A 24,814-nucleotide genomic window follows, 5' to 3' on the forward strand; every position below is an offset into this window, starting at 1 on the left:
GAGTAATGCTGGTAAAGGTACTTTCTTGTATACTGGAGCCTCAGAATGGAATGAGTTGCCTCTGCCTATAAAAACAATGTCCTCTCTGGGCAGCTTTAAAAATAAATTAAAAATATGTTTGATGTCTTCTGTGCCCATATGAATAACCCCTATGATGTAACTGGAATGATGAGATAGATGTTTTTGTTTTATTATTTCACTGCCGTGCTGTGTTCGATCTTGTAATAGCCATCTTGTCTCAAGAGGAACACAATGGAAATAAGTCCCAGATTTGATTAATGTGCATGTATGGCTTTTAGGTTTTATGTGTGCTTGTTTTTTAAAATGGTCGAATTAATAAACTAAACTAAACTAAACTGGATTTAAAAACACTAAACTGGAATTAAAGCCTGACTAAGTCAGTGGCACAGATGGAACTATCCAAGCAGAAGATTTCATCTCCTTCAAATGTTGATATTTGGTTGTTTTGACAACCAAACACAATTCAATATCACTAAATGTCATTACTTTTTTAATCAGCCAGAGCTTGAAACCCTAGGCTATTGTTTCGTATAGTATTAGTTGAATTCTGGGTTGAATTGAAACAATAGCTGTTGATTGTTGAAGGCCTAAATATAATCATGTTATATGAGTGATAAAGTATGGTCACATATAATTTGCTCTGTTAAACCTACCCTTTGGAATGGCTTTTGATAGCAACAGTGAATATATCTCATTTTTAATTGGAGATCTCTCAACAATCATTCTCACGACAGCACATTGGTGATAGTCAGTGACAAATATTATAGCTAAGCTGTAGTTAGATCAATTCTCCAGTAGGAGGTGCTGCCCAGCTCATTGCTTTTTGTCTGATATAGTGGATTTAATGTTGAAGATCAGACGTTGTTTTAAAGGTACAAATTCACATATTTTAAGGTTTGTCTATGTTAAAATGTTTCTACCATGATGACATAATCCGTGCTTAAAACAAACAGTTTAAACCTATTACTTTTTTTCAAATCCAATGTATTTTCCACGTAGATTCCACGTCACAATACGTTGACTAATTACGTTGAAACAACGTTGATTCAACCAGTTTGTGCTCAGTGGGATTCTCTAGTGTAAGAACCTCAGGGGTGATCTGCAGGTGTTCTGTAACTTCTCTCTAATGCTCCCTTCATTAGTATGCTGCTCCACTCTCATTCCCCCTGCTATCTGCTGGCGGTGAGCAGCCCCACCATCTAACCTGGACAAATAACAATGCTATTATATTACATTTTTAGCTGACGTCAATGAGACCGCTACCATACTTGACCTTAAAGAGATCGTCTTCATGGTAAGTCTCAGTATTAGAATGTTGGCACTGAATCGATTTTCCGGTCTGGGGGCCATTATGAAAACTGCAAACATAAGAGTATATCAACGATCAGTTACTGTGTTGTATGATTTACATGATCTGTGTAGCGTTGCTGGGGATAGCTGTCATGAGGTAAATGAAGACAGAGGGGAGGTGTGCTAAATATTGACTTGGATGGACTGAAGAGGCAGAGGGAGGATACAGTGTCAATACAGTATTGACTGCTTTTGGTGCCCAAACCTAAACTCCCTATCACACTGTTAATGTAGGTGGCTTGGTATGGTTTTGCAGTGTTCCATAGACTCATACAAAACAACAATGACAAAGAAATATATTGGGTTTGAATGACCTTTGTGCTATTTCTACAGCTCTTTGCATCAATGCTAACTGAAATCGTTGAGTATGCCAGCAAGATTATGTGAAAACCAAAAAACTGCTTTTGCACAGTTATCCTAAAAATGTCAGATAGTAATTGAGTTGAAGGAATGAGGTACCCCAGTCTAGACACAGTTTAACATGGAGTGAAATTGAATCAATTTGTACGAGCATATTCTGCTCAAGAAAAATCAGAAATGGCACCACAACATTTATGGTTTGTGTGGTGTGCTCATGTTGTTTCAAACTCTATTTGTTGTTTCTGGCCTGTCACCGTGGCGAATTCTGAGTGGAGGCAGAGAGAGACGATGGCTGGCTGGACTACTGATTAAACCTCTACCAGACACACAGCTGATGTCCAGTTCTGCGCCTGCTCTGAGTCTCTTAACTTAATATTCATGCAGTCGTCTTCTTCTTCTTGGCAATGTTATACAATTCTTTCCTCTTTGCTCTGAATGTCTGAATGTTTTTGAGATGGAACAATTTCATCTTTGACCCCTCGACAGTGTGCCACATTTGCTAAAGGTTTACATGCCTGAAGACGCTTTCCTTGTTAAGGGTGCAAGTCAATAAACCAAACCAATGGAAAGGGGCATAGGGGCTTAAGATGTCCTTTCGATGTAACGCTGAGATCTTGTCCCTAACTGACCAGTTGACTGCCAGTGACTGTGGACAGGGATGCTCACTGTTATTCAGATCACTATTCCCTATCGTCCCGTCTCCTTTTTTAAAACCTTTATAGGTTAAGAACAAATTCTTATTTTCAATGACGGCCTAGGAAAAGTGGGTTAACTGCCTGTTCAGGCAGAAGTACAGACTTATACCTTGTCAGCTCGGGGATTTGAACTTGCAACCTTCCGGTTACTAGCCTAGCGCTCTAACCACTAGGCTACCCTGCCACCCCGAGAGTCAGTCGTGGCATGTGCCATGTCCACAGAATGTTTTCACCTGTCAATCATTAGGGAACTCTAGCTAGTCTCACTCTACGTGGGCTATGTTGCATGGTAAGTAAAGAATAGAAGGCAAGGAAAAACACTATAATCCAAGTAGTTGGAAGTGCCAGGGAGTGCACAGGAAGGCTGATGAAAACATCAGTGCTCTGTGAATACAGGGCTGGATCCTTTCCACAGATCAGCGATGCTGGTCTGTTCACCCACGTTTGAGTGATCTCCTCTTTAGTGTGTAAACCGCCTTGGCCATATGCCCACTTACCCAGAGAGGCTGTTTCTGTTGTTATTGGTGGTACAATAGCTGTCGGTGGTCTCATTGTTTGGAAACAAAGCAGCCCTGTAGTGCTGCTGATAGGGTTATGGTTAGGGTTAGGGTTAGGGATAGGGATAGGGTTAAGGTTAGGATTAGGGTGATCATCGAAAGAGGTGGGCGACTGGTTAGGAGGGAGTGCACGTGGAGAGGTGGGGAATGGGGAGGCTGGCACTAGGAGGTGAAAGGCTGTGGACCACTGTACTGCTTGGAAGGACAGGAGCTGCTGATGTGAGTGTACTGTACTGTTTGTGGAGAGAGAGAGAGAGAGAGAGAGAGGCTAAGGAAGCAGAGGCGTCATTGGTCATCCATGCGTGATACAGGCTCTTATATAAAACACGCCTCAGCCAGGACTTTTCAGGGATAAGAAAGAAAAAACACTTTCTCTTCCTGTGAACATTACTCATTACACTGTTATTGTTACCACTGACACTGGGCCACAGTTTAACACATTTGTTAAGCACCATAGACCGAGGCATTAAAAAGAACAAGGGTTAGTGTTTTCAAAAAGTGCATTTCAAAGTGAACACCGTGCTCGGTATATTACAGCGTTAACATTGACAATACAGCACAATGGGTAGTCAGTCACAGAGAAGGGGTGAACCAGGAGCTGTTGGATGGGATATTCAGAGAATAAAGTGCTAGTTGACAGCATCAGCTATTGTAACAGCAGCTGCAATGGCTTTTATACCACCAATAACACCATAAACAGGGTTACAGTAAGTGCAAATAGGAGATTACTCAGGTGGGTAAACAATGGTGGTGCTCATCTGTAAAAATCGATCATTCGGCTTCTGGAGAGCTACTTACGTGGTCTGCTGGTTTTAATTGTCGTCCAGGCTTTAATTGATTAACCAGATATGTGGGTTGTAATGAACTCTATCACTGTATCACATTCTGATTGAGCACTGGAACACCTAGCCTTAGGGAAAGACAAGGACCACTCTGTGGCTCCAGGACCAGGGATGCATTGCTAACCCTTCACTGATCTGCAGCTACGAAATCCAAGTCAAATCAAATCAAATTGTATTGGTCATATACATGTGGTTAGCAGCTGCGAGTGTAGTGAAATACTTTAGCTAGATCTAGATCTGACCGTGCAGCAGTATCTAACAGGTAATATCAACAATTCCACAACATAACCTAATGCACACAATATAGTAAAGGAATGGGAAAATAATATATAAATATATAGAAGAGCAGTGACAGAGCGGCTAAGATGCAATAGATAGTATAAGAATATAAGAATAGATAGTGTAGGATACAGTATATACATATGAGATGAGTAATGCGAGCTATGTAAACATTCTTAAAGTGGCATTATTAAAGTGACTAGTGTTCCATTTATTAAGTGGCCAATGATATCAAGTCTGTAAGTAGGCAGCAGCCTCTCTGTGCTAGTGATGGCTATTTAACAGTCTGATGGCCACGAGAGATAAGTTGTTTTTCAATCTCTCGGTCCCAGCTTTGATGCATCTGTACTGACCTTGCCTTCTGGATGGAAGTGGGGTGAACAGGCAGTGGCTTGGGTAGTTATTGTCCTTGATTATCTTTTTGGCCTTCCTGTGACATCGGGTGTTGTAGGTGTTCTGGAGGGCAGGTTGTTTGCCCCCAGTGATGCGTTGTGCAGACCGTTCAAATCAAATCAAATCAAATGTATTTATATAGCCCTTCGTACATCAGCTGATATCTCAAAGTGCTGTACAGAAACCCAGCCTAAAACCCCAAACAGCAAGCAATGCAGGTGTAGAAGCACGGTGGCTAGAAAAACTCCCTAGAAAGGCCAAAACCTAGGAAGAAACCTAGAGAGGAACCAGGCTATGTGGGGTGGCCAGTCCTCTTCTGGCTGTGCCGCGTGGAGATTATAACAGAACATGGCCAAGATGTTAAAATGTTCATAAAATGACCAGCATGGTCCAATAATAATAAGGCAGAACAGTTGAAACTGGAGCAGCAGCACGGCCAGGTGGACTGGGGACAGCAAGGAGTCATCATGTCAGGTAGTCCTGAGGCATGGTCCTAGGGCTCAGGTCCTCCGAGAGGGAGAAAGAAAGAGAGAAAGAGAGAATTAGAGAGAGCAGACTTAAATTCACACAGGACACCGAATAAGACAGGAGAAGTACTCCAGATATAACAAACTGACCCTAGCCCCCCGACACATAAACTACTGCAGCATAAATACTGGAGGCTGAGACAGGAGGGGTCAGGAGACACTGTGACACCGTTCCACCCTCTGGAGAGCCCTGCGGTTGTGGGCGGTGCAGTTGCTGTACATTGTATTGTATTGTCGGGCAAAGAAGGTGTTTAGTTTGTCTGGAATTAAGACGTCGATTTTTGCGACGGGGCTGTTTTTCTGTTCATAATCCATGTAATACTAATGATCAATATTGTGTTTGCGCTAGTGTTGTCTGTAAGTCACTACACTTCTTCCCTTGTGTCTTCCAGAGGTGTCGGTTGAGACGTCAGACGTGAAGTGGATTGATCTCTGGAGCCAGCTGACTCGAATTTCCAGACGCCGGCATGTTACACACCCACATTCTGAGCCTTGCCCAACTCTCCTCCACCTCCTCCAGCCTCTCCACCTCCCTCTTCCTCCTCTTCCTCCTGGGGCTTACCCACCTCTCCCAGGCTGGCTCAGACCATGCAGCACCCAGCAGCCCGCCCAGCAACTGCTCTGATGGAGACCCCTGCTCTGAGGGCGTGGTCCTGCCCATGTGGAACCCTCAGAACCCGTCAGTGGGCGACAAGGTGGCACGGGCCATCGTCTACTTCGTGGCCCTCATCTACATGTTCCTGGGCATGTCCATCATTGCCGACCGCTTCATGTCTTCTATTGAGGTCATCACCTCTCAGGAGAAAGAGATCACCATCAAGAAGCCCAACGGAGAGACCACCACAGCCACTGTACGCATCTGGAATGAGACCGTATCCAACCTGACCTTGATGGCCCTAGGCTCGTCTGCCCCAGAGATCCTGCTGTCTGTCATCGAGGTGTGTGGCCACTCGTTTGAGGCAGGCTCCCTGGGCCCCAGCACCATCGTGGGCAGCGCAGCATTCAACATGTTCGTCATCATTGCCCTCTGTGTGCACGTGGTGCCAGAGAACGAGACACGCAGGATCAAGCACCTGAGGGTGTTCTTCGTCACGGCAACCTGGAGCATCTTCGCCTACATCTGGCTCTACCTGATCCTGGCTGTCATCTCCCCGGGGGAGGTGGAGGTGTGGGAGGCCGTACTTACCTTCATGTTCTTCCCCATCTGTGTGGTTCAGGCCTGGGTCGCGGACCGACGCCTGCTCTTCTACAAGTACATCCACAAGCGTTACCGTGTCGACAAGGCCCGCGGCATCATCATCGAGACAGAGGGGGACAGCATGTTCACCAAGATGGATGTGGAGATGGACGGCCAGGGGGGCAACTCCCACCCCCACCCCAAGGATGTGCTGGACCACATGCTGGAGGGGGTGGAGGAGGGTGGAGGGCTGAACTCAGAAGAGGATGAGGCTCGGAGGGACATGGCCCGCACCCTGAAGGAGCTGAAACAGAGGCACCCAGAGAAGGACACAGAGCAGCTGATTGAGATGGCCAACTACCAGGTTCTGGTCCAGCAGCAGAAGAGCAGGGCCTTCTACCGCATCCAGGCCACACGCATGATGATCGGTGCTGGGAACATCCTGAAGAAGCATGCTGCCGACCAGGCCAGGAAGGTGGTGAGCTGCCATGAGGCCAGCGGACAGGAGGAGGACCCTCACACCATCTACCTGCAGTTTGAACCCTCCCACTACCAGTGCTTCGAGAACTGTAGCTCGCTCAAGCTGTCTGTTGGGCGCCATGGGGGCGAAAGCGGCTGCACAGTCAAGGTCAGTGGGGACATGCTACTCATATTTGTCTTTGTGATTTATTGTACTGTATAATGGAAAGATTATTATGTTGAAAATCACTCAAGCTAAATGTAATAATGGGAAAGGTTTTTAGATGAGATAAGGGTCGAGCCAGGGGGCCATTTTCTCCAGTAATTACTCCTGTCTAGTGAATTAATTTAATCGTCATTGAGTTAGTCTTGTTCCTGGGTCACCTCAGGTGGACTACCGGACAGAGGACGGAACGGCCAACGCCGGCTCAGACTATGAATTTGCGGAGGGCACGCTGGTCTTCAAACCTGGTGAGACACTGAAGGAGCTGACCGTGGGGGTTATTGATGACGACATCTTTGAAGAGGACGAGCACTTCTACGTGCACCTCAGCAACCCTCGCATTGTCCACCGTGCCGAGGTGGCCATCCTGGAGCCCAGCACCATCACCACCACCAGCAGTATGAGGAACCTCTCCCCCCACGTATCCCCCAAGGCCGCCCTGGGCAACGCCCACACTGCCACGGTAACCATCTATGACGACGACCACGCAGGCATCTTCACGTTTGAAGTAGAGTCTATGAGGGTGAGCGAGAGCGTGGGCACCATGCAGGTAAAGGTGCACCGGATGTCCGGGGCCAGGGGTAAAGTGGCCATCCCCTACCACACTCTGGAGGGCACCGCCAAGGCTGGGGAGGACTACGAGGATGTGGCTGGGAAACTGGAGTTCCAGAACGACGAGACCATGTGAGTAACACCACTTCCTGTCGTGTACGCTGCTCTGCTGCTGATGGCTTGTGTGTTGCGTTACAGTATGATATTAGATGGCCCATTTGTATGGTATAGAACATGGGGTATTCCACTCTTACCCTACGAGGACCAGAGCCTGCTGGTTTTCTGTTCTACCTGATCATTAATTACACCCACCTGGTGTCCCAGGTCTAAATCAGTCCCTGATTGGAGGGGAACAATGAAAAAATGAGTGAAACTGGCTTCTAGGTCCAGAGTTGAGTTTTGAGGGGTATAGCATTTTTATCAGAATTGGAGAGGAAGAGGAGAGAGCCGTAGAGAGGGGATAAACAGCAGGAGATCTGACAGTGGGGCTGTGGGGGACAGAGAGAGAGAGGAATGGGTAGTGATGAAAGGGAAGAAAACATGTAGCTATATTAGAACACCGTCATTTCTATGGGAGTTCATTCATTGTAATGGCAATGTGTGGCATTTGGGATTTCGCCATTTTCATAGAGAAGGCAATATAGTGAAATGAATGAGAGGCCATAAAAATAAACTAAATGAATATTGCTGAAAAAGGTGTCGTCAAATATGTAAATGATGTAAAATAAAGAATAGTGGACTGATTGAAGGAAGGGCAGTGGCTTTAGAAAATGAAAAGGGTTTGTGTGATGGTGATGATTTGAGTGATAATTTAGACTAGAGAAAAATTAGATAGATTTCGAGGTAGAGAGGCAGGTAAGAGGGCGGAAGGAGAGTTAGAGAGAGGATGAGAGTGCAAAGCAGTGTGTTTTAGCATTCATCTCTCACTGTAGGCAGGGTTGGCTGACTGATGAGGAAGAGAGCTCAGAGAGTGGTGTGTGGGCGGGTGCTTCATGGAATGTGATGTGTGACGAGAAAAGCGATGGTAATCATGGCTGGAAAAAAGTGGAGTGCGTATACGTGTGTTAGATGGGTGGGTGGAAGGACAGGTGCATGTGTTGTCTATTCTTCTGGTGTGTGTGTGTGTGTGTGTGTGTGTGTGTGTGTGTGTGTGTGTGTGTGTGTGTGTGTGTGTGTGTGTGTGTGTGTGTGTGTGCGTGTGCGTGCGTGCGTGTGGGTTGGTTGGTTGGTTGGTCGAGTAGCTGAGTGGGCAGGAGTATACGTTTCTGCATTCGAATGCAGATTTTGTGTAGTACAGTAAGTGAGAATTGACATTATTGTGTGTATGTGTTTGTGTGTGCTAGCGCAGCTATCTGTCAGTGTTTTCTGCTGACCAGACAGATGAACCCTCTCTTCTAAACAGCATAACAGACTCTAACTGTCTCTCCCTGGACAGTCACAACTCAAGTGGCCTGGCACCAGCCAGCACGAGTCCAGGGGGCTTTGTGTGTGTGTGTGTGTGTGTGTGTGTGTGTGTGTGTGTGTGTGTGTGTGTGTGTGTGTGTGTGTGTGTGTGTGTGTGTGTGTGTGTGTGTGTGTGTGTGTGTGTGTGTGTGTGTGTGTGTGTGTGAGAGGACCCCAACTTTAACAGACAAACTAAGAGGAGCCAGGATGGATGAGTTTAAAATTGAAGCATGAAGTATAATTTGTGTTCGCCCTGCAGTTCTGAGCTCCAATCGATGCACCGGGATTTATACAGACAAACCTCCGATCCTAAAAAACAAATACAGAGAGATGTCACATTCCCTAGTTTTGTGGATTAGTGTGTCTGCTCTTCTCCTATTGGAGGTTGGAGAGGGAAAACAAGCATAAAACAATCCCATGAAAAAGGAAAGGAAACGGGGAAAGGGGACAGTTATATAAGCAGAGATCTAACGGCTGGGAGAGAGAGACAGATTCTACATGGGGGATCAATACAGCCATATTCCTCACTACTCTGCTCTACGGCTACACTAACTACGGGATCGATAACCACCTGAGCATTCTGATACACACACACACACACGCACGGACGCACGCACACACACACACACACACACACGCACGCACGCACGCACGCACGCACGCACGCACGCACGCACGCACGCACGCACGCACACACACACACACACACACACACACACACACACACACACACACACACACACACACACACACACACACACACACACACACACACACACACACACACACACACACACACACACTCCACAGTGGCAGGGTCAGGGGTTAGTAGTGCTTTGAATGCAAATGAGTCTGTTTGAAATTCACCAGAGTGAACCAGAAGCTCTGAACTTATGGGCACACTTTGAAGATATTGAAAGAAGACACCGGTTTTGTTCTATTTAAGTAATACAGATCTTTAGGAGAGGTGAAAAGCATAGAGTTTTCACAGTAGATGTCACAGTAGATGTCAAAGGTTTCTCTCTTCTCATCTCTCTCTCTCTGTTCCTCTGTTCCCTGTCCTTATTTCTTATTCTGTACTGCCTCATATCTCCCCATGCCTCTTGTCTGGCAGTAATTTGGAATAGCAATTACACTCTGTTACCTAGCTACATAAATGAGTTAGGACACTCACAGTATGGGGAAAAACCACAGATACTGCAGCTATAGTGTTTAATACATCCAAATCCTAATCCGCATAATCATATTCCCTCATTATAGCTGGTCTTTTTGATGTGTTAACCAAATCCTCTACCCTGGATTCAGCCAAAAGACTGATACTGTATACACTCTCACACATGAATATACATATTCAGTACCGCAAGTACACACACTCGTTCGTACATACCGCATTGTGTTAATTGGACGGATGATATTATCTCACCAGAGGGAGGGGATATCTGAAAAGAAACAGGTAATATTCTGCCACCTCCAATAACGACACTTGTATTACTTTTCTTAATGAAGGGAATTACAGATTGACTGGGGAATCCCCCCCACCCCCCCACCCCCCCACCCCATGATAGTGACAGCTTTGATTAGTATTTGCAGTCTGTTTGATTTTGTTTTCATCCGTTTGCTCACTCTCACAGCCTAGATCAAACGGCGGCTCAGATCACACGCTGTCTTTTGCCAAAGCACTGAAACCTAATCGCCTCTAATCCCTACGCCATCAGGTGCAGCTGCAGTGATGAGCAACTCGATACCTCTGCCAAAACCAAACGTGTCATTACATTGGCGATGTATCGGATGTCACAAATCAGGAGAGGTGTCAGACCATTTTGATTGATTCATCTGTTTTATTTTCATTGTATTTACATTGTGAATGTTTTGGGCTTATGGTGAGATGTTAAAGGGTGTGTCCAATTTCACAGCCTCCTGTGTAAGTGGAGCAGGAAGCAAATGCATAACAATAAATATACAGTATCTGAGTTACCATGGATTATCTGTCAAAAAACTTGGTCATGTTCACAAGTCTCCGTCTCCCTGCACCCCTGTGTCTCTGTGGTTAATGAGGACTGGACCTGGCTAGACTTAGCAGGCAGTGTTGGGTGACCCGCGCCCCACACTTCTTCACCCACTACCCCCCCAGCCCTCCAGGGTCCTCTATGACACACCGTAGCAGCTGCTCCATGCCTCACTCAATCACTTCAGCCTTCAGCGCCGTGTGGAGAAATCTGATGTGGGTCTGTAGACTGTATCTCTGCCTGTCTTTGTCCTGCTCCCTTTTTTTCTCTCGCGCATTTATTTGAGGAGAAAATGTTGGCATGCTCTGCTCAGTCATTACACAGAGGGTGTGTGTGACGTCTCACGGACTTTTCGGTAAAAGCCCCCCCCCCCCCCCCCTCTCGCCAAACCACTGCCTGTGTGTGGCCAAGCTTGTGTTCTTTGTGTGTGGACACAAATAGACAGCCGCCCACATATCGTTAGGGAGATGGAGGAAGAGAGAGAAACAGACTTAATGTGAGAGTACAGGGGAGTGTGGACAGCTGATGCAAACACATGGGCTCCCACTGAGACCTACAATAGAGTACAGCACAGCAGACACACATTTACATATTCAGACCCATTTACTGTGTGTCTGGCTCTGACTGGGTGCTTCCATGCCTTTTGTACGCCAGTGAACGTAATGTGAAACAACACAGCCAGGTATCACTTAAACAACACACATTTACACACAAAAACCCTGTTACCACACACACCAGTGCAAATATTGCCAGTGCAGCAGTAAGGTGGTGGCAGTGTTCCACACTGCGACTATGTTTTGCTGCATAAAACGGAACTTCCCCTGTCTACAGCCACATTTCAAACCCCACTGCAGTTATTTCTTTCTGGTTTATTTACGTTCCCCCCTGTGGCCATTAAAACTACGTACACAAACATGTGGCGTGGAAATCAAGCACAACGTTGGATGCTCTGTCGCAGTTCATGGGAGCTTGTAAATAGGGACTAGGGACTTCATCTCCGTCACAGATTCGTGCTGCCAAAGCTACCGTTACCATGCTACTGTGCCATGGTGATTGCTGCTAATGTACCATGGCTATGCTGCTACCACAATACTATCAGCAGTATCTGCTGTCTGCTGTTAGGACTCATGAACACAACTGCATTTACAGAACTATGTACTGTAGGTCTTTCAACTGTGATCAAAGAGAGGTCTGTGTGTTGTTGCCACTAAATCAGTTTGGCATTGAGCTGCAATGTTACAGGGGAAATCACACAGATAATCTTCACTGAGCTTACTCTATCTCAACATCACTTTCCCTGAGCTTACTCTAACTCAACATCACTTTCACTGAGCTTACTCTATCTCAACATCACTTTCACTGAGCTTACTCTATCTCAACATCACTTTCACTGAGCTTACTCTATCTCAAAATCACTTTCACTGAGCTTACTTTAACTCAACATCACTTTCACTGAGCTTACTTTAACTCAACAGATTACATATCTTTCTACCTGTCTCTCTCTCTATATACTGTATACTTCTGTCTTTATCTCCCCCTCAGATTCACTGAGTAGAGCATTTATAGTTTAGCATCAGATGTATATGATTAGAGAAGTATTTCACTGTGGGAAGAGAGAAGACAGGCTGATGATATATGGAGAGATAGCGCCCTGCGTGCTGGATTAGCCATTAACACTATCACCTTTTGTTTAGCCTTTCTATATCTTTCTCTCCCTCGCTCGCTACTCGTCTCTCGCTCAGTCTCCCCCAGCCACTCACCCCCACAGTATAAGTTAAACAATTAGGGACTACAGAGGTGTATGATTCCTATGCCAGGGAAGAGAACTGTGAATATTTGGAAAAATTATATCATACCTCAGATCTCTCTTTCTTCTCTCTCTCTTTGTCTCTCTCTCTCTCTCTCTCTGTCTCTCTGTCTCTCTCTCTCTCTCTCTCTCTGTCTCTCTCTCTCTCTCTCTCTCTCTCTCTCTCTCTCTCTCTCTCTCTCTCTCTGTCTCTCTGTCTCTCTCTCTCTCTCTCTCTCTCTCTCTCTCTCTCTCTGTCTCTCTCTCTCTCTCTCTCTCTCTCTCTCTCTCTCTCTCTCTCTCTCTCTCTCTCTCTCTCTCTCTCTCTCTCTCTCTCTCTCTCTCTCTCTCTCTCTCTCTCTCTCTCTCTCTCTCTCTCTCTCTCTCTCTGTCTCTCTCTCTCTCTCAGTAATTATGAGGAGGCTCTGCTTCAGAGTTGTTCCCCAAAGCCCTCTTCTCATCTCTTTCGTGAGATGCATTCTCTCCGCCTCAGCAGCTCCTTCTTGCTTGCTTTATCCTTCTGGCTTACTCTATGAAAAATAAAGAAGTATCGATAAAACAGGGCTTATGATGTATGGCTTTAACATTTTAGAGTGGTTTAGGTGTATATAAATAGTAATTTATTGGAAGAAAAGCAATTGTATTTACTCCATTCGTATCAGACAAACCAGACAGACAATGTGGGAGAGAATATAGAGGAAAGAGGTTTCCAGAGAAAGAAGAGACCGTAGAGAGATGTCATTCATCTTGGCTGTCACATGTGCGCCCTCTCCGGCCTCTAGGTCACCAGGCTGCTCGTTATGGCGCACGCCTACCACCATCGTTACGTGCACCTGCTCGTCATCAGACTCACCTGGGCTCCATCACCTCCTTGATTACCTGTCCTATGTATGTCACTCCCTTTGGTTTCTTCCCCAGGCGTCATTGTATCTGTTTTAGTTTCCTGTCTGTGCGTTTTTATTGTTTTGTTCATTTGTTTATTAAATGTTTCACTACCTGAACATCCTTCCTGACTTTCAGCGCCCACGTTACAGAACGACGCCTCACCAGGGAGTGTTTTTTATTTGTATTTTTTGTGTTGGAGGTGATGTCGGGTCCAGGTGTCCAAACCGGAGCTACTTGGGAGGCCTCTTGCTGAGCTTACACTAACTCAACATCACTTTCACTGAGCTTACTCTAACTCAACATCACTTTCACTGAGCTTACTCTAACTCAACATCACTTTCACTGAGCTTACTCTAACTCAACATCACTTTCACTGAGCTTACTCTAACTCAACATCACTTTCACTGAGCTTACTCTAACTCAACATCACTTTCACTGAGCTTACTCTAACTCAACATCACTTTCACTGAGCTTACTCTAACTCAACATCACTTTCACTGAGCTTACTTTAACTCAACATCACTTTCACTGAGCTTACTTTAACTCAACATCACTTTCACTGAGCTTACTCTAACTCAACATCACTTTCACTGAGCTTACTCTAACTCAACATCACTTTCACTGAGCTTACTCTAACTCAACATCACTTTCACTGAGCTTACTCTATCTCAACATCACTTTCACTGAGCTTACTCTAACTCAACATCACTTTCACTGAGCTTACTCTAACTCAACATCACTTTCACTGAGCTTACTCTAACTCAACATCACTTTCACTGAGCTTACTCTAACTCAACATCACTTTCACTGAGCTTACTTTAACTCAACATCACTTTCACTGAGCTTACTCTAACTCAACATCACTTTCACTGAGCTTACTCTAACTCAACATCACTTTCACTGAGCTTACTTTAACTCAACATCACTTTCACTGAGGTTACTCAAACTCAACATCACTTTCACTGAGCTTACTTTAACTCAACATCACTTTCACTGAGCCTACTCTAACTCAACATCACTTTCACTGAGCTTACTCTAACTAAACATCACTTTCACTGAGCTTACTCTAACTCAACATCACTTTCACTGAGCTTACTCTAACGAAACAGATCCCGGATCCCCGGGATCATCCCTTTGGTTGGCGTCCGGCAGCTGGAGCCGAACGCGCCGGGGAGGGAGTACCGTCACGAATGCTCTCTCTCCGGCGCTCTAGGTCGCCATGTTCCCGCGTCTCAGCCAGACTGACAGGTTTCCCGCACCTCAGCAGAGGTGACCGGTCTGCTCCTGATCCCCGGAATCGTCATTTTGGTTGGCGAGGGTGTACTGTCACATGTGCTACCTCTCCGGCCTCTAGGTCACCAGACTGCTCGTTATGGCGCACACCTATCACCATCATTACGCTCACCTTTTGCGTCATCAGATTCTCCTGGACTCCATCACCTCCTTGATTACCTGCCCTATATACGGTTGAAGTCGGAAGTTTACATACACTTAGGTTGGAGTCATTAAAACTTGTTTTTCAACCACTCCACAAATGTCTTGTTAACAAACTATCGTTTTGGCAAGTCGGTTAAGACATCTACTTTGTGCATGACACAAGTAATTTTTCCAACAATTGTTTACAGACAGATTATTTCACTTATAATTCACTGTATCACAATTCCAGTGGGTCAGAAGTTTACATACACTAAGTTGACTGTGCCTTTAAACAGCTTGGAAAATTCCAGAAAATGATGTCATGGCTTTAGAAACTTCTGATAGGCTAATTGACATAATTTGAGTCAATTGGAGTTGTACCTGTGGATGTATTTCAAGGCCTACCTTCAAACTCAGTGCGTCTTTGCTTGACATCATGGGAAAATCAAAAGAAATCAGCCAAGACAACAGAAAAAATATTGTAGACCTCCACAAGTCGGGTTCATCCTTGGGTTCAATTTCCAAATGCCTGAAGGTACCGCGTTCATCTGTACAAACAATAGTGCGCAAGTATAAACACCATGAGACCATGCAGCCGTCATACCACTCAGGACGGAGACGCATTCTGTCTCCTAGAGATTAACGTACTTTGGTGCGAAAAGTGCAAATCAATCCCAGAACAACAGCAAAGGACCTTGTGAAGATGCTGGAGGAAACAGGTACATAAGTATCTATATCCACAGTAAAACGAGTCCTATATCGACATAACCTGAAAGGCCGCTCAGCAAGGAAGAAGCCACTGCTCCAAAACCGCCATAAAAAAGCCAGACTACGGTTTGCAACTGCACATGGGGACAAAGATCGTACTTTTTGGAGAAATGTCCACTGGTCTGATCAAACAAAAATGAAACTGTTTGGCCGTAATGACCATCGTTATGTTTGGAGGAAAAAGGGGGAGGCTTGCAAGCCTTGAAGCACGGGGGTGACAGCATCATGTTGTGGGGGTGCTTTGCTGCAGGAGGGACTGGTGCACTTCACAAAATAGATGGCAACATGAGGGAGGACAATTATGTGGATATATTGAAGCAACATCTCAAGACATCAGTCAGGAAGTTAAAGCTTGGTCGCAAATGGGTCTTCCAAATGGACAATGACCCCAAGCATACTTCCAAAGTTGTGGCGCAATGGCTTAAGGACAACAACGTCAAGGTATTGTAGTGGCCATCACAAAGCCCTGACCTCAATCCTATAGACAGTTTGTGGTCAGAACTGAAACAGCGTGTGTGAGCGAGGGGGCCTACAAACCTGTCTCAGTTACACCAGCTCTGTCAGGAGGAATGGACCAAAATTCACCCAACTTATTGTGGGAAGCTTGTGGAAGGCTACCCGAAACGTTTGACCCAAGGTAAACAATTTAAAGGCAATGCTACTAAATACTAATTGAGTGTATGTAATCTTCTGACCCAGTGGGAATGTGATGAAAGAAATAAAAGCTGAAATAAATCATTCTCTCTACTATTATTCTAACATTTCACATTCTTAAAATAAAGTGGTGATCCTAACTGACCTAAGACTGGGAATTTTTACTAGGATTAAATGTCAGGAATTGTGAAAAACTCAGTTTAAATCTATTTGGTTAAGGTGTATGTAAACTTCTGACTTCTTAAGGTGTATGTAAACTTCTGACTTCAACTGTATCTCACTCCCTTTGGTTCCTTCCCCAGGGGTCATTGTTTCTGTTTCAGTTTCCTGTCTGTGCATTGTTTTTTATTGTTTTGTTCATTTGTTTATTAAAATATGCACTCCCTGAACTTGCTTCCCGACTCCCAGCACACACGTTACATTGGCCATTGAGAATGGCTGACACAGACAAAATTGCCCGGCCTATTGGGAACAAGCGCCGTTCATACTGGGCTATGCAAGAATACTAAATTAATTTTAGTAATGGAGAAGTATAGAGATAAAAAATAAAAAGTAATGTATTGCCAAATATACACTTTCTCCAGAGTCTCTCTCCCAGTGCCAGAGCAGCCTCCTCCTGGGAGAGGTATGTTTTTTCAGCCCTGCACCTACAATGCATTAGCCTCAGGCCCACAAAGCAGTAGAATGACCTCACCGCTGTCTCAAGCCGCATTACTACCTTTATAAACCCAGATGTGAGGCGTCACTAACTCTACGTTAATGCAATAGAAGCAAAATAACCAAGAAGAATATTTCACCGAGACACGGAGGCACATCACAAGTCAGTTGGGCTTCTTTAGAGAAGTCATCCAGTAGTTGTGCGACAACAACAAGTTCACGCAGTTTGAGCCAGAGAAAAGGCTCTAATCTGGGAAGAAGGAAGCAGCTTGAGCCAGAGAAAAGGCTCTAATCTGGGAAGAGGGAAGCAGCTTGAGCCAGAGAAAAGGCTCTAATCTGTGAAGAAGGAAGCAGTTTGAGCCAGAGAAAAGGCTCTAATCTGGGAAGAAGGAAGCAGCTTGACCCAGAGAAAAGGCTCTAATCTGGGAGGAAGGAAGCAGCTTGAGCCAGAGAAAAGGCTCTAATCTGGGAAGAGGGAAGCAGCTTGAGCCAGAGAAAAGGCTCTAATCTGGGAAGAAGGAAGCAGCTTGAGCCTGAGAAAAGGCTCTAATCTGGGAAGAGGGAAGCAGTTTGAGCCAGAGAAAAGGCTCTAATCTGGGAAGAGGGAAGCAGCTTGAGCCAGAGAAAAGGCTCTAATCTGGGAAGAGGGAAGCAGCTTGAGCCAGAGAAAAGGCTCTAATCTGGGAAGAGGGAAGCAGCTTGAGCCAGAGAAAAGGCTCTAATCTGGGAAGAGGGAAGCAGCTTGAGCCAGAGAAAAGGCTCTAATCTGGGAAGAAGGAAGCAGCTTGAGCCAGAGAGAAGGCTCTAATCTGGGAAGAGGGAAGCAGCTTGAGCCAGAGAAAAGGCTCTAATCTGGGAAGAAGGAAGCAGCTTGAGCCAGAGAGAAGGCTCTAATCTGGGAAGAGGGAAGCAGTTTGAGCCAGAGAAAAGGCTAATCTGGGAAGAGGGAAGCAGCTTGAGCCAGAGAAAAGGCTCTAATCTGGGAAGAGGGAAGCAGCTTGAGCCAGAGAAAAGGCTCTAATCTGGGAAGAGGGAAGCAGCTTGAGCCAGAGAAAAGGCTCTAATCTGGGAAGAGGGAAGCAGCTTGAGCCAGAGAAAAGGCTCTAATCTGGGAAGAGGGAAGCAGCTTGAGCCAGAGAAAAGGCTCTAATCTGGGAAGAAGGAAGCAGCTTGAGCCAGAGAAAAGGCTCTAATCTGGGAAGAAGGAAGCAGTTTGAGCCAGAGAAAAGGCTCTAATCTGGGAAGAAGGAGGCAGCTGGAATCAATAGTTGATTAGTGGTGAACAAAGAACAATTGTTAATAGACATGCAGGGTATTGCAGAAGAACGAGGTGAAGAAGAAGAGGGGGAACAAGACAGTAGACATAAAGAGGGCCAGCGTTTCTTTCATTCTCTCTAATCGCCAGTCCTCAGGGACTCGCCAGCTCCTTTTCATCAGCCACCCAGAAGCACATTGAGTCAGGAACATAGATGCCGTGGTAGAACGATGACCCAGAGCTGCAGGTGAACCTGTACTGCAGCTCATCACTAGCAACCCCTCGGGGACACAAATCCACAGACACAATGAGACAAGGATTCCTTCAGCATAAATGTGAAGGTGAAAAAACAAGGTCAGTTTTGATCGGTCTCACCCCAAAATGCTTGTTGTTTGTCATCAGTCTTTGGCATGGTGTCTTTCAAAGCACTCATATAATTACAATACCACTACTAGATGGTTTACAACAGAAACACTAAGAGCCTCTACCTCTTCCACGCTCAGACTAGAGCTATCTTACCGAAGGCCGTGACTTTTTAACAGAACATACATTATTGCTACCTGTTGCCATGCCAACCCCCTGAATGTGTGTTTCGTACACTTCACTCACAGTTGCGCATGAAACACCGTCATAAGACGGTGCTTGTACAGGCTCACCTTTGGCACAGCAGGAGGTTTTACTTAACACATTTATGTTTGCCTGATATTTTATCTCTCCATGTTCTCCCAACAGAGAGAAAGGCACACTGGTCGGTCTATAAATCATTTTCGGTGAATTCCCCTCCTATTGACTGGCGTACTGGAGGCCATCTGCAACTCCCGCAAAGCTAGAGGTCCCCAAGTAATTTAAGCCTCCCACTCACACACTCAACTATAATGTATTGAAAATGTGGAAATGTCTATTCAACAAATGTTGTGATCCCACCCAATCCTTGCTCTGGTGTTTTAGGGCATTTCTATAGAAAACGTGAAGTTCGTAGGAGCATATCAAATTGGGTGTCAGATAAAAGCTAAGGGTCTATATTTTCCATCTTAAAAATGAGGAATAATTAAAGGCTTTGATTTCTGGATAAACAGATTGAAAAGGGGTCTTAGAAAACATCTAGCAGAAAAAGTCTTAGAAGGGATCAAAAATATATCAAACACAATCATGTTGAAGTAAAGTCCCCTGACAACTAATATCAACACTTTTATATTTCGTTTTGGAGAAATTGTTTACCTTCTGTAACTTTAAGAAATACCGTGTGCCTTGTAATTCCGTTACCAAAAACCCACAAAATTATAAAAAATTAAAAAATATTTTCAAATTTCTTTCGCTCATGAGGAGGAGGATAATGACTGTTCACAGAAGTAAGAGGTAATGGTAGACTTACCAATTCGTTATAGTGATTTTACTGATATCAATTTTGTTTATGAATTAATACGTGATTAAAACTCATAATTCTATTAATTCTAACTATTTGGTAATTATCCCAAAAATCTGTAACGGAATTACTGCAACTGACTTGGCTACAATGGGAAATCATGATAGTCACAAACCACAGTTGGGTCTGCTACTGTCTGCCCTTTCACTGACATACTGTTATGTTCAGCTCATAGTGTCTCCTGCTACTGTCTGCCCTTTCACTGACATACTGTTATGTTCAGCTCATAGTGTCTCCTGTTACTGTCCTCTCTTCCACTGACATACTGTTATGTTCAGCTCATAGTGTCTCCTGTTACTGTCCTCTCTTCCACTGACTGTTATGTTCAGCTCATAGTGTCTCCTGTTTACTGTCCTCTCTTCCACTGACATACTGTTATGTTCAGCTCATAGTGTCTCCTGTTACTGTCCTCTCTTCCACTGACATACTGTTATGTTCAGCTCATAGTGTCTCCTGTTTACTGTCCTCTCTTCCACTGACATACTGTTATGTTCAGCTCATAGTGTCTCCTGTTACTGTCCTCTCTTCTACTGACTGTTATGTTCAGCTCATAGTGTCTCCTGCTACTGTCCTCCCTTCCACTGACTGTTATGTTCAGCTCATCGTGTCTCCTGCTACTGTCCTCCCTTCCACTGACTGTTATGTTCAGCTCATCGTGTCTCCTGTTACTGTCCTCTCTTCCACTGACTGTTATGTTCAGCTCATCGTGTCTCCTGCTACTGTCCTCTCTTCCACTGACTGTTATGTTCAGCTCATCGTGTCTCCTGTTACTGTCCTCTCTTCCACTGACATACTGTTATGTTCAGCTCATAGTGTCTCCTGCTACTGTCCTCTCTTCCACTGACATACTGTTATGTTCAGCTCATAGTGTCTCCTGTTACTGTCCTCTCTTCCACTGACACACTGTTATGTTCAGCTCATAGTGTCTCCTGCTACTGTCCTCTCTTCCACTGACTGTTATGTTCAGCTCATAGTGTCTCCTGTTTACTGTCCTCTCTTCCACTGACATACTGTTATGTTCAGCTCATAGTGTCTCCTGTTACTGTCCTCTCTTCCACTGACATACTGTTATGTTCAGCTCATAGTGTCTCCTGTTACTGTCCTCTCTTCCACTGACATACTGTTATGTTCAGCTCATAGTGTCTCCTGTTACTGTCCTCTCTTCTACTGACTGTTATGTTCAGCTCATAGTGTCTCCTGCTACTGTCCTCCCTTCCACTGACTGTTATGTTCAGCTCATCGTGTCTCCTGCTACTGTCCTCCCTTCCACTGACTGTTATGTTCAGCTCATCGTGTCTCCTGTTACTGTCCTCTCTTCCACTGACTGTTATGTTCAGCTCATCGTGTCTCCTGCTACTGTCCTCTCTTCCACTGACTGTTATGTTCAGCTCATCGTGTCTCCTGTTACTGTCCTCTCTTCCACTGACATACTGTTATGTTCAGCTCATAGTGTCTCCTGCTACTGTCCTCTCTTCCACTGACATACTGTTATGTTCAGCTCATAGTGTCTCCTGTTACTGTCCTCTCTTCCACTGACACACTGTTATGTTCAGCTCATAGTGTCTCCTGCTACTGTCCTCTCTTCCACTGACATACTGTTATGTTCAGCTCATAGTGTCTCCTGCTACTGTCTGCCCTTCCACTGACATACTGTTATGTTCAGCTCATAGTGTCTCCTGCTACTGTCCTCTCTTCCACTGACATACTGTTATGTTCAGCTCATAGTGTCTCCTGTTACTGTCCTCTCTTCCACTGACACACTGTTATGTTCAGCTCATAGTGTCTCCTGCTACTGTCCTCTCTTCCACTGACATACTGTTATGTTCAGCTCATAGTGTCTCCTGCTACTGTCTGCCCTTCCACTGACATACTGTTATGTTCAGCTCATAGTGTCTCCTGCTACTGTCTGCCCTTCCACTGACTGTTATGTTCAGCTCATAGTGTCTCCTGCTACTGTCCTCTCTTCCACTGACATACTGTTATGTTCAGCTCATAGTGTCTCCTGCTACTGTCCTCTCTTCCACTGACATACTGTTATGTTCAGCTCATAGTGTCTCCTGCTACTGTCCTCTCTTCCACTGACATACTGTTATGTTCAGCTCATAGCTGTTTTTTTCTCTCTTTCTGTTGTCTGAAGGTCAAACCAAGTGTTATAATAGTCTGAGTCTGGAAAACCCATCCCCCCTCTCTCTACTCTCTCCCTCCAGTATTATCTCTCCCAGCTCTTTCTGACACCTACCCATGATCCCCCTCTCTTTCCATTTACTGTAACCAGCATCCTCACCCACTGAGCACCGACCAACACGGGACGTCCATGGACGTTGAGAAGTAGTTGAAATGTTCTCAGTCCACCCTGGCCTTGTTGTTAAGGCCCACTGAAGGGCCGGACTGGACCAAATCGGCACCTGTCATAGACATCTGATTCACATTTGGATAGCACAGTACAATACAATACTGTACCATAGAGTGCAGTACAGAAAGGTAGAGGTTAGTACAATAGAGTAGAGTATACTCTACTTTACTCTTCTCTACTGTGCTCTGATGTGCTGTACTGTGTTGTCCAAACTTGTGAAACATGAAGAGAATGACATTCATATCCATAGTTATGCATTTTTTTGTGTAGTACAGATCTGGGACCCATGATGTAACTCAAACTCAAGGTGCCATGTCATAGCTGACACCCCAGTTTTTACGTTATTGCATAAAAACCTGAGGGAGATTTTACCGCTATTACGTTACCAAAGTTTGCATCTGCACAGTTAAATGCGTTTTTTGTCCATTTTTTCAGTGGAAATTGTTAAAAGTATGCCTTGATTTGTATGTTTTGTTAAACTTTTAAGTTGGTTTTTGTTTGGCATACATTTTAACACGAAGTCAAAGCGTAATTCTGTTTCCGTGGAATTGCCATTTAATATTCTGAGTGGTGCAATTCTATTTATTCAGAACAGGATCTTGTAACTAATTCAGTCGTGATGGCTGCAATCAAATGCAACGGAAGAGTTTGTTCTCTAATTGGTTGATTTATCGCAGGCGTACCCGGAAAGAGGGCAAACTCTAAATCACCACAAATGTAATTTAAGTTTTTATAAAAACGAACAGTGATGAAGAAAAAAATGAAAGATTTTTTTTTTTAAATTCAATCTGTAGCTGTACTTTTTCACACAGTCTAGCCTAGGCTACTATCTACTATCTGCGAATTCACCTCAACGTTTATTATTGGCTCATTGCGAGCGTGCTGTTGCAGTGTACTCAGGGGAGTAAGTCAAGTTGCATGTGTGTGGAGTGGTTCATTACCTATATATATTTATATTTACCTGTTTATTTACCTATTTACAGTGCGTGTGTGTCTTTGCGCACGTGCTTGTTAAGAGTTTTTGCTCCAGTGAATAACAGCGCCATTCAATACCTGAAGGCCGTAGTGTGGGACCAGGGCCTCGTGCTTAATACACTTAATATGCTTAATACTGCACAGATGCAGTTTTCCTGCTCGCTCATCCGTCTCCATCAGGCTGTCCTGCACCTCTGCCGGTCTTCTGGGATGGCCCGTCAGTCTGTGTGTGGACTGTGTCGACAGGAGGAGTTGTCACCCGGGACCTCTGCTCTCCTTTGTGTGTACCAGAGTTCTGCTAGGCCTAGGATCACAATGGATCCAGGTCTATTCTTATCTCTACGCTGTGTGGCTTGGCCCATCTGCTGGAGCCAGCCCTGCAGTCTTAACATGGGCTGATAGGCCTCTCTGATAGCTGTCCACCACTATCAGCTTGGCTCTGAAGTGTTTGGCTGGCATGCAGAGGGAGTGGAGCTCAGAGCTCAGCCACCCATGGGAATAGTCCAGTGAGCGACAAGGCTGCATTAGACACATTTACACTGATATGAGTCACCACACCGACAGGCTTTTTGGGTCACTGGAATCTAATCAAGAAAACAGAGAGATAGGGAGAGAGAGAGCAGTGAGGGGTGGGGGGGGGGAATCATGTGATAAATACTGTGCCAATCAATACAGAATATTTCTTATTAAGGTGAACTCTTGTGAGGGCTTAAGCAACGGGTCTGGGTTGGAGGGCGAGATAGAAAGGACGATAGTGAATTACATTTACGTGATAAGGCTGAGAACACGTGAGTTTAAACGGTAGCTAGTGGTAAAGGTTGGAGGAAAATTAGGGGTGGTGTGTGTGTGTGTTTGTGCATCTTGGCCATAATGTGAATGGCTTAACTGCTTAATTGTTTGTTCCCAGCAGTGTGTCTGTCCCTGTCTGCCTTAGTGGCTTTCTTCATTATTAATGAACCCTAATTACCAGCATCCTGGACATCTGTGCAGCCCACCCTGCTCTCCTCTTTCTATCACTCTCACTTTCTCCTCCAGTCAAAGGAAGGAGAAAAACAGGATGGCAAGCTGTTTTCTCTCCATCGCTCCACGCTGCTATTCGTCTCCCCTTATCTGTTTCTCTGCCCTTCCTCACCTCTGTCCCTTCCTCACCTCTGTCTCTTCCTCGCCTCTGTCCCTTCCTCACCTCTGTCCCTTCCTCACCTCTGTCCCTTCCTCACCTCTGTCTCTTCCTCACCTCTGTCCCTTCCTTGCCTCTGTCCCTTCCTCACCTCTGTCCCTTCCTCACCTCTGTCTCTTCCTCACCTCTGTCCCTTCCTCGCCTCTGTCCCTTCCTCACCTCTGTCCCTTCCTCGCCTCTGTCCCTTCCTCACCTCTGTCCCTTCCCCCTTCTCTGTTCCCATCTTTTTCTCCTTCGAAAAGAGCTATCTGGTTCTTACCCAACATGCTTTTCTCTGTCTGTCCCCGTCTACAGGAAGCTGTTGGAAGTGAAGGTCATTGATGATGAGGAGTATGAGAAGAACAAGACCTTCATCATCCAGCTGGGGGAGCCTGTGCTGCTGGAGATTGGACGGAAACACGGTCAGTGCAGAGCAATAAAGGAGCAGCCCCGTGTTATCTCTGTCAGTCGTCGCAAATGGTTTGTTTCACACGATCAGTCATTGGAAAAACACAACGGCTGTATATATAAAGGATAGAATGGTAGTTGTGGAAGTGCTGTGGCAGTTCCGTGTTGTAAGTGATAAGGTTGTGGCACATAGA

At 45.2% G+C, this 24,814-nt stretch overlaps 1 protein-coding gene across 3 annotated transcripts in view; it reads left to right on the plus strand.

Annotated features, from left to right (window-relative positions):
• slc8a4a (solute carrier family 8 member 4a) overlaps positions 1-24,814 on the plus strand; it is a 48,122-nt gene that overhangs the window by 19,723 nt on the left and 3,585 nt on the right. For all 3 annotated transcript variants that reach the window (XM_020465073.2, XM_020465074.2, XM_020465075.2), the window contains 3 exons: positions 5,417-6,829; positions 7,050-7,567; positions 24,528-24,634. In XM_020465073.2, the coding sequence (XP_020320662.1) occupies positions 5,492-6,829; positions 7,050-7,567; positions 24,528-24,634 (1,963 nt within the window). In that variant the 5' untranslated portion in view covers positions 5,417-5,491. The remainder of the gene's footprint in view (positions 1-5,416; positions 6,830-7,049; positions 7,568-24,527; positions 24,635-24,814) is intronic.

Source organism: Oncorhynchus kisutch, linkage group LG28 (assembly GCF_002021735.2).
Source record: "Oncorhynchus kisutch isolate 150728-3 linkage group LG28, Okis_V2, whole genome shotgun sequence".
Lineage (NCBI taxonomy): Eukaryota > Metazoa > Chordata > Actinopteri > Salmoniformes > Salmonidae > Oncorhynchus > Oncorhynchus kisutch.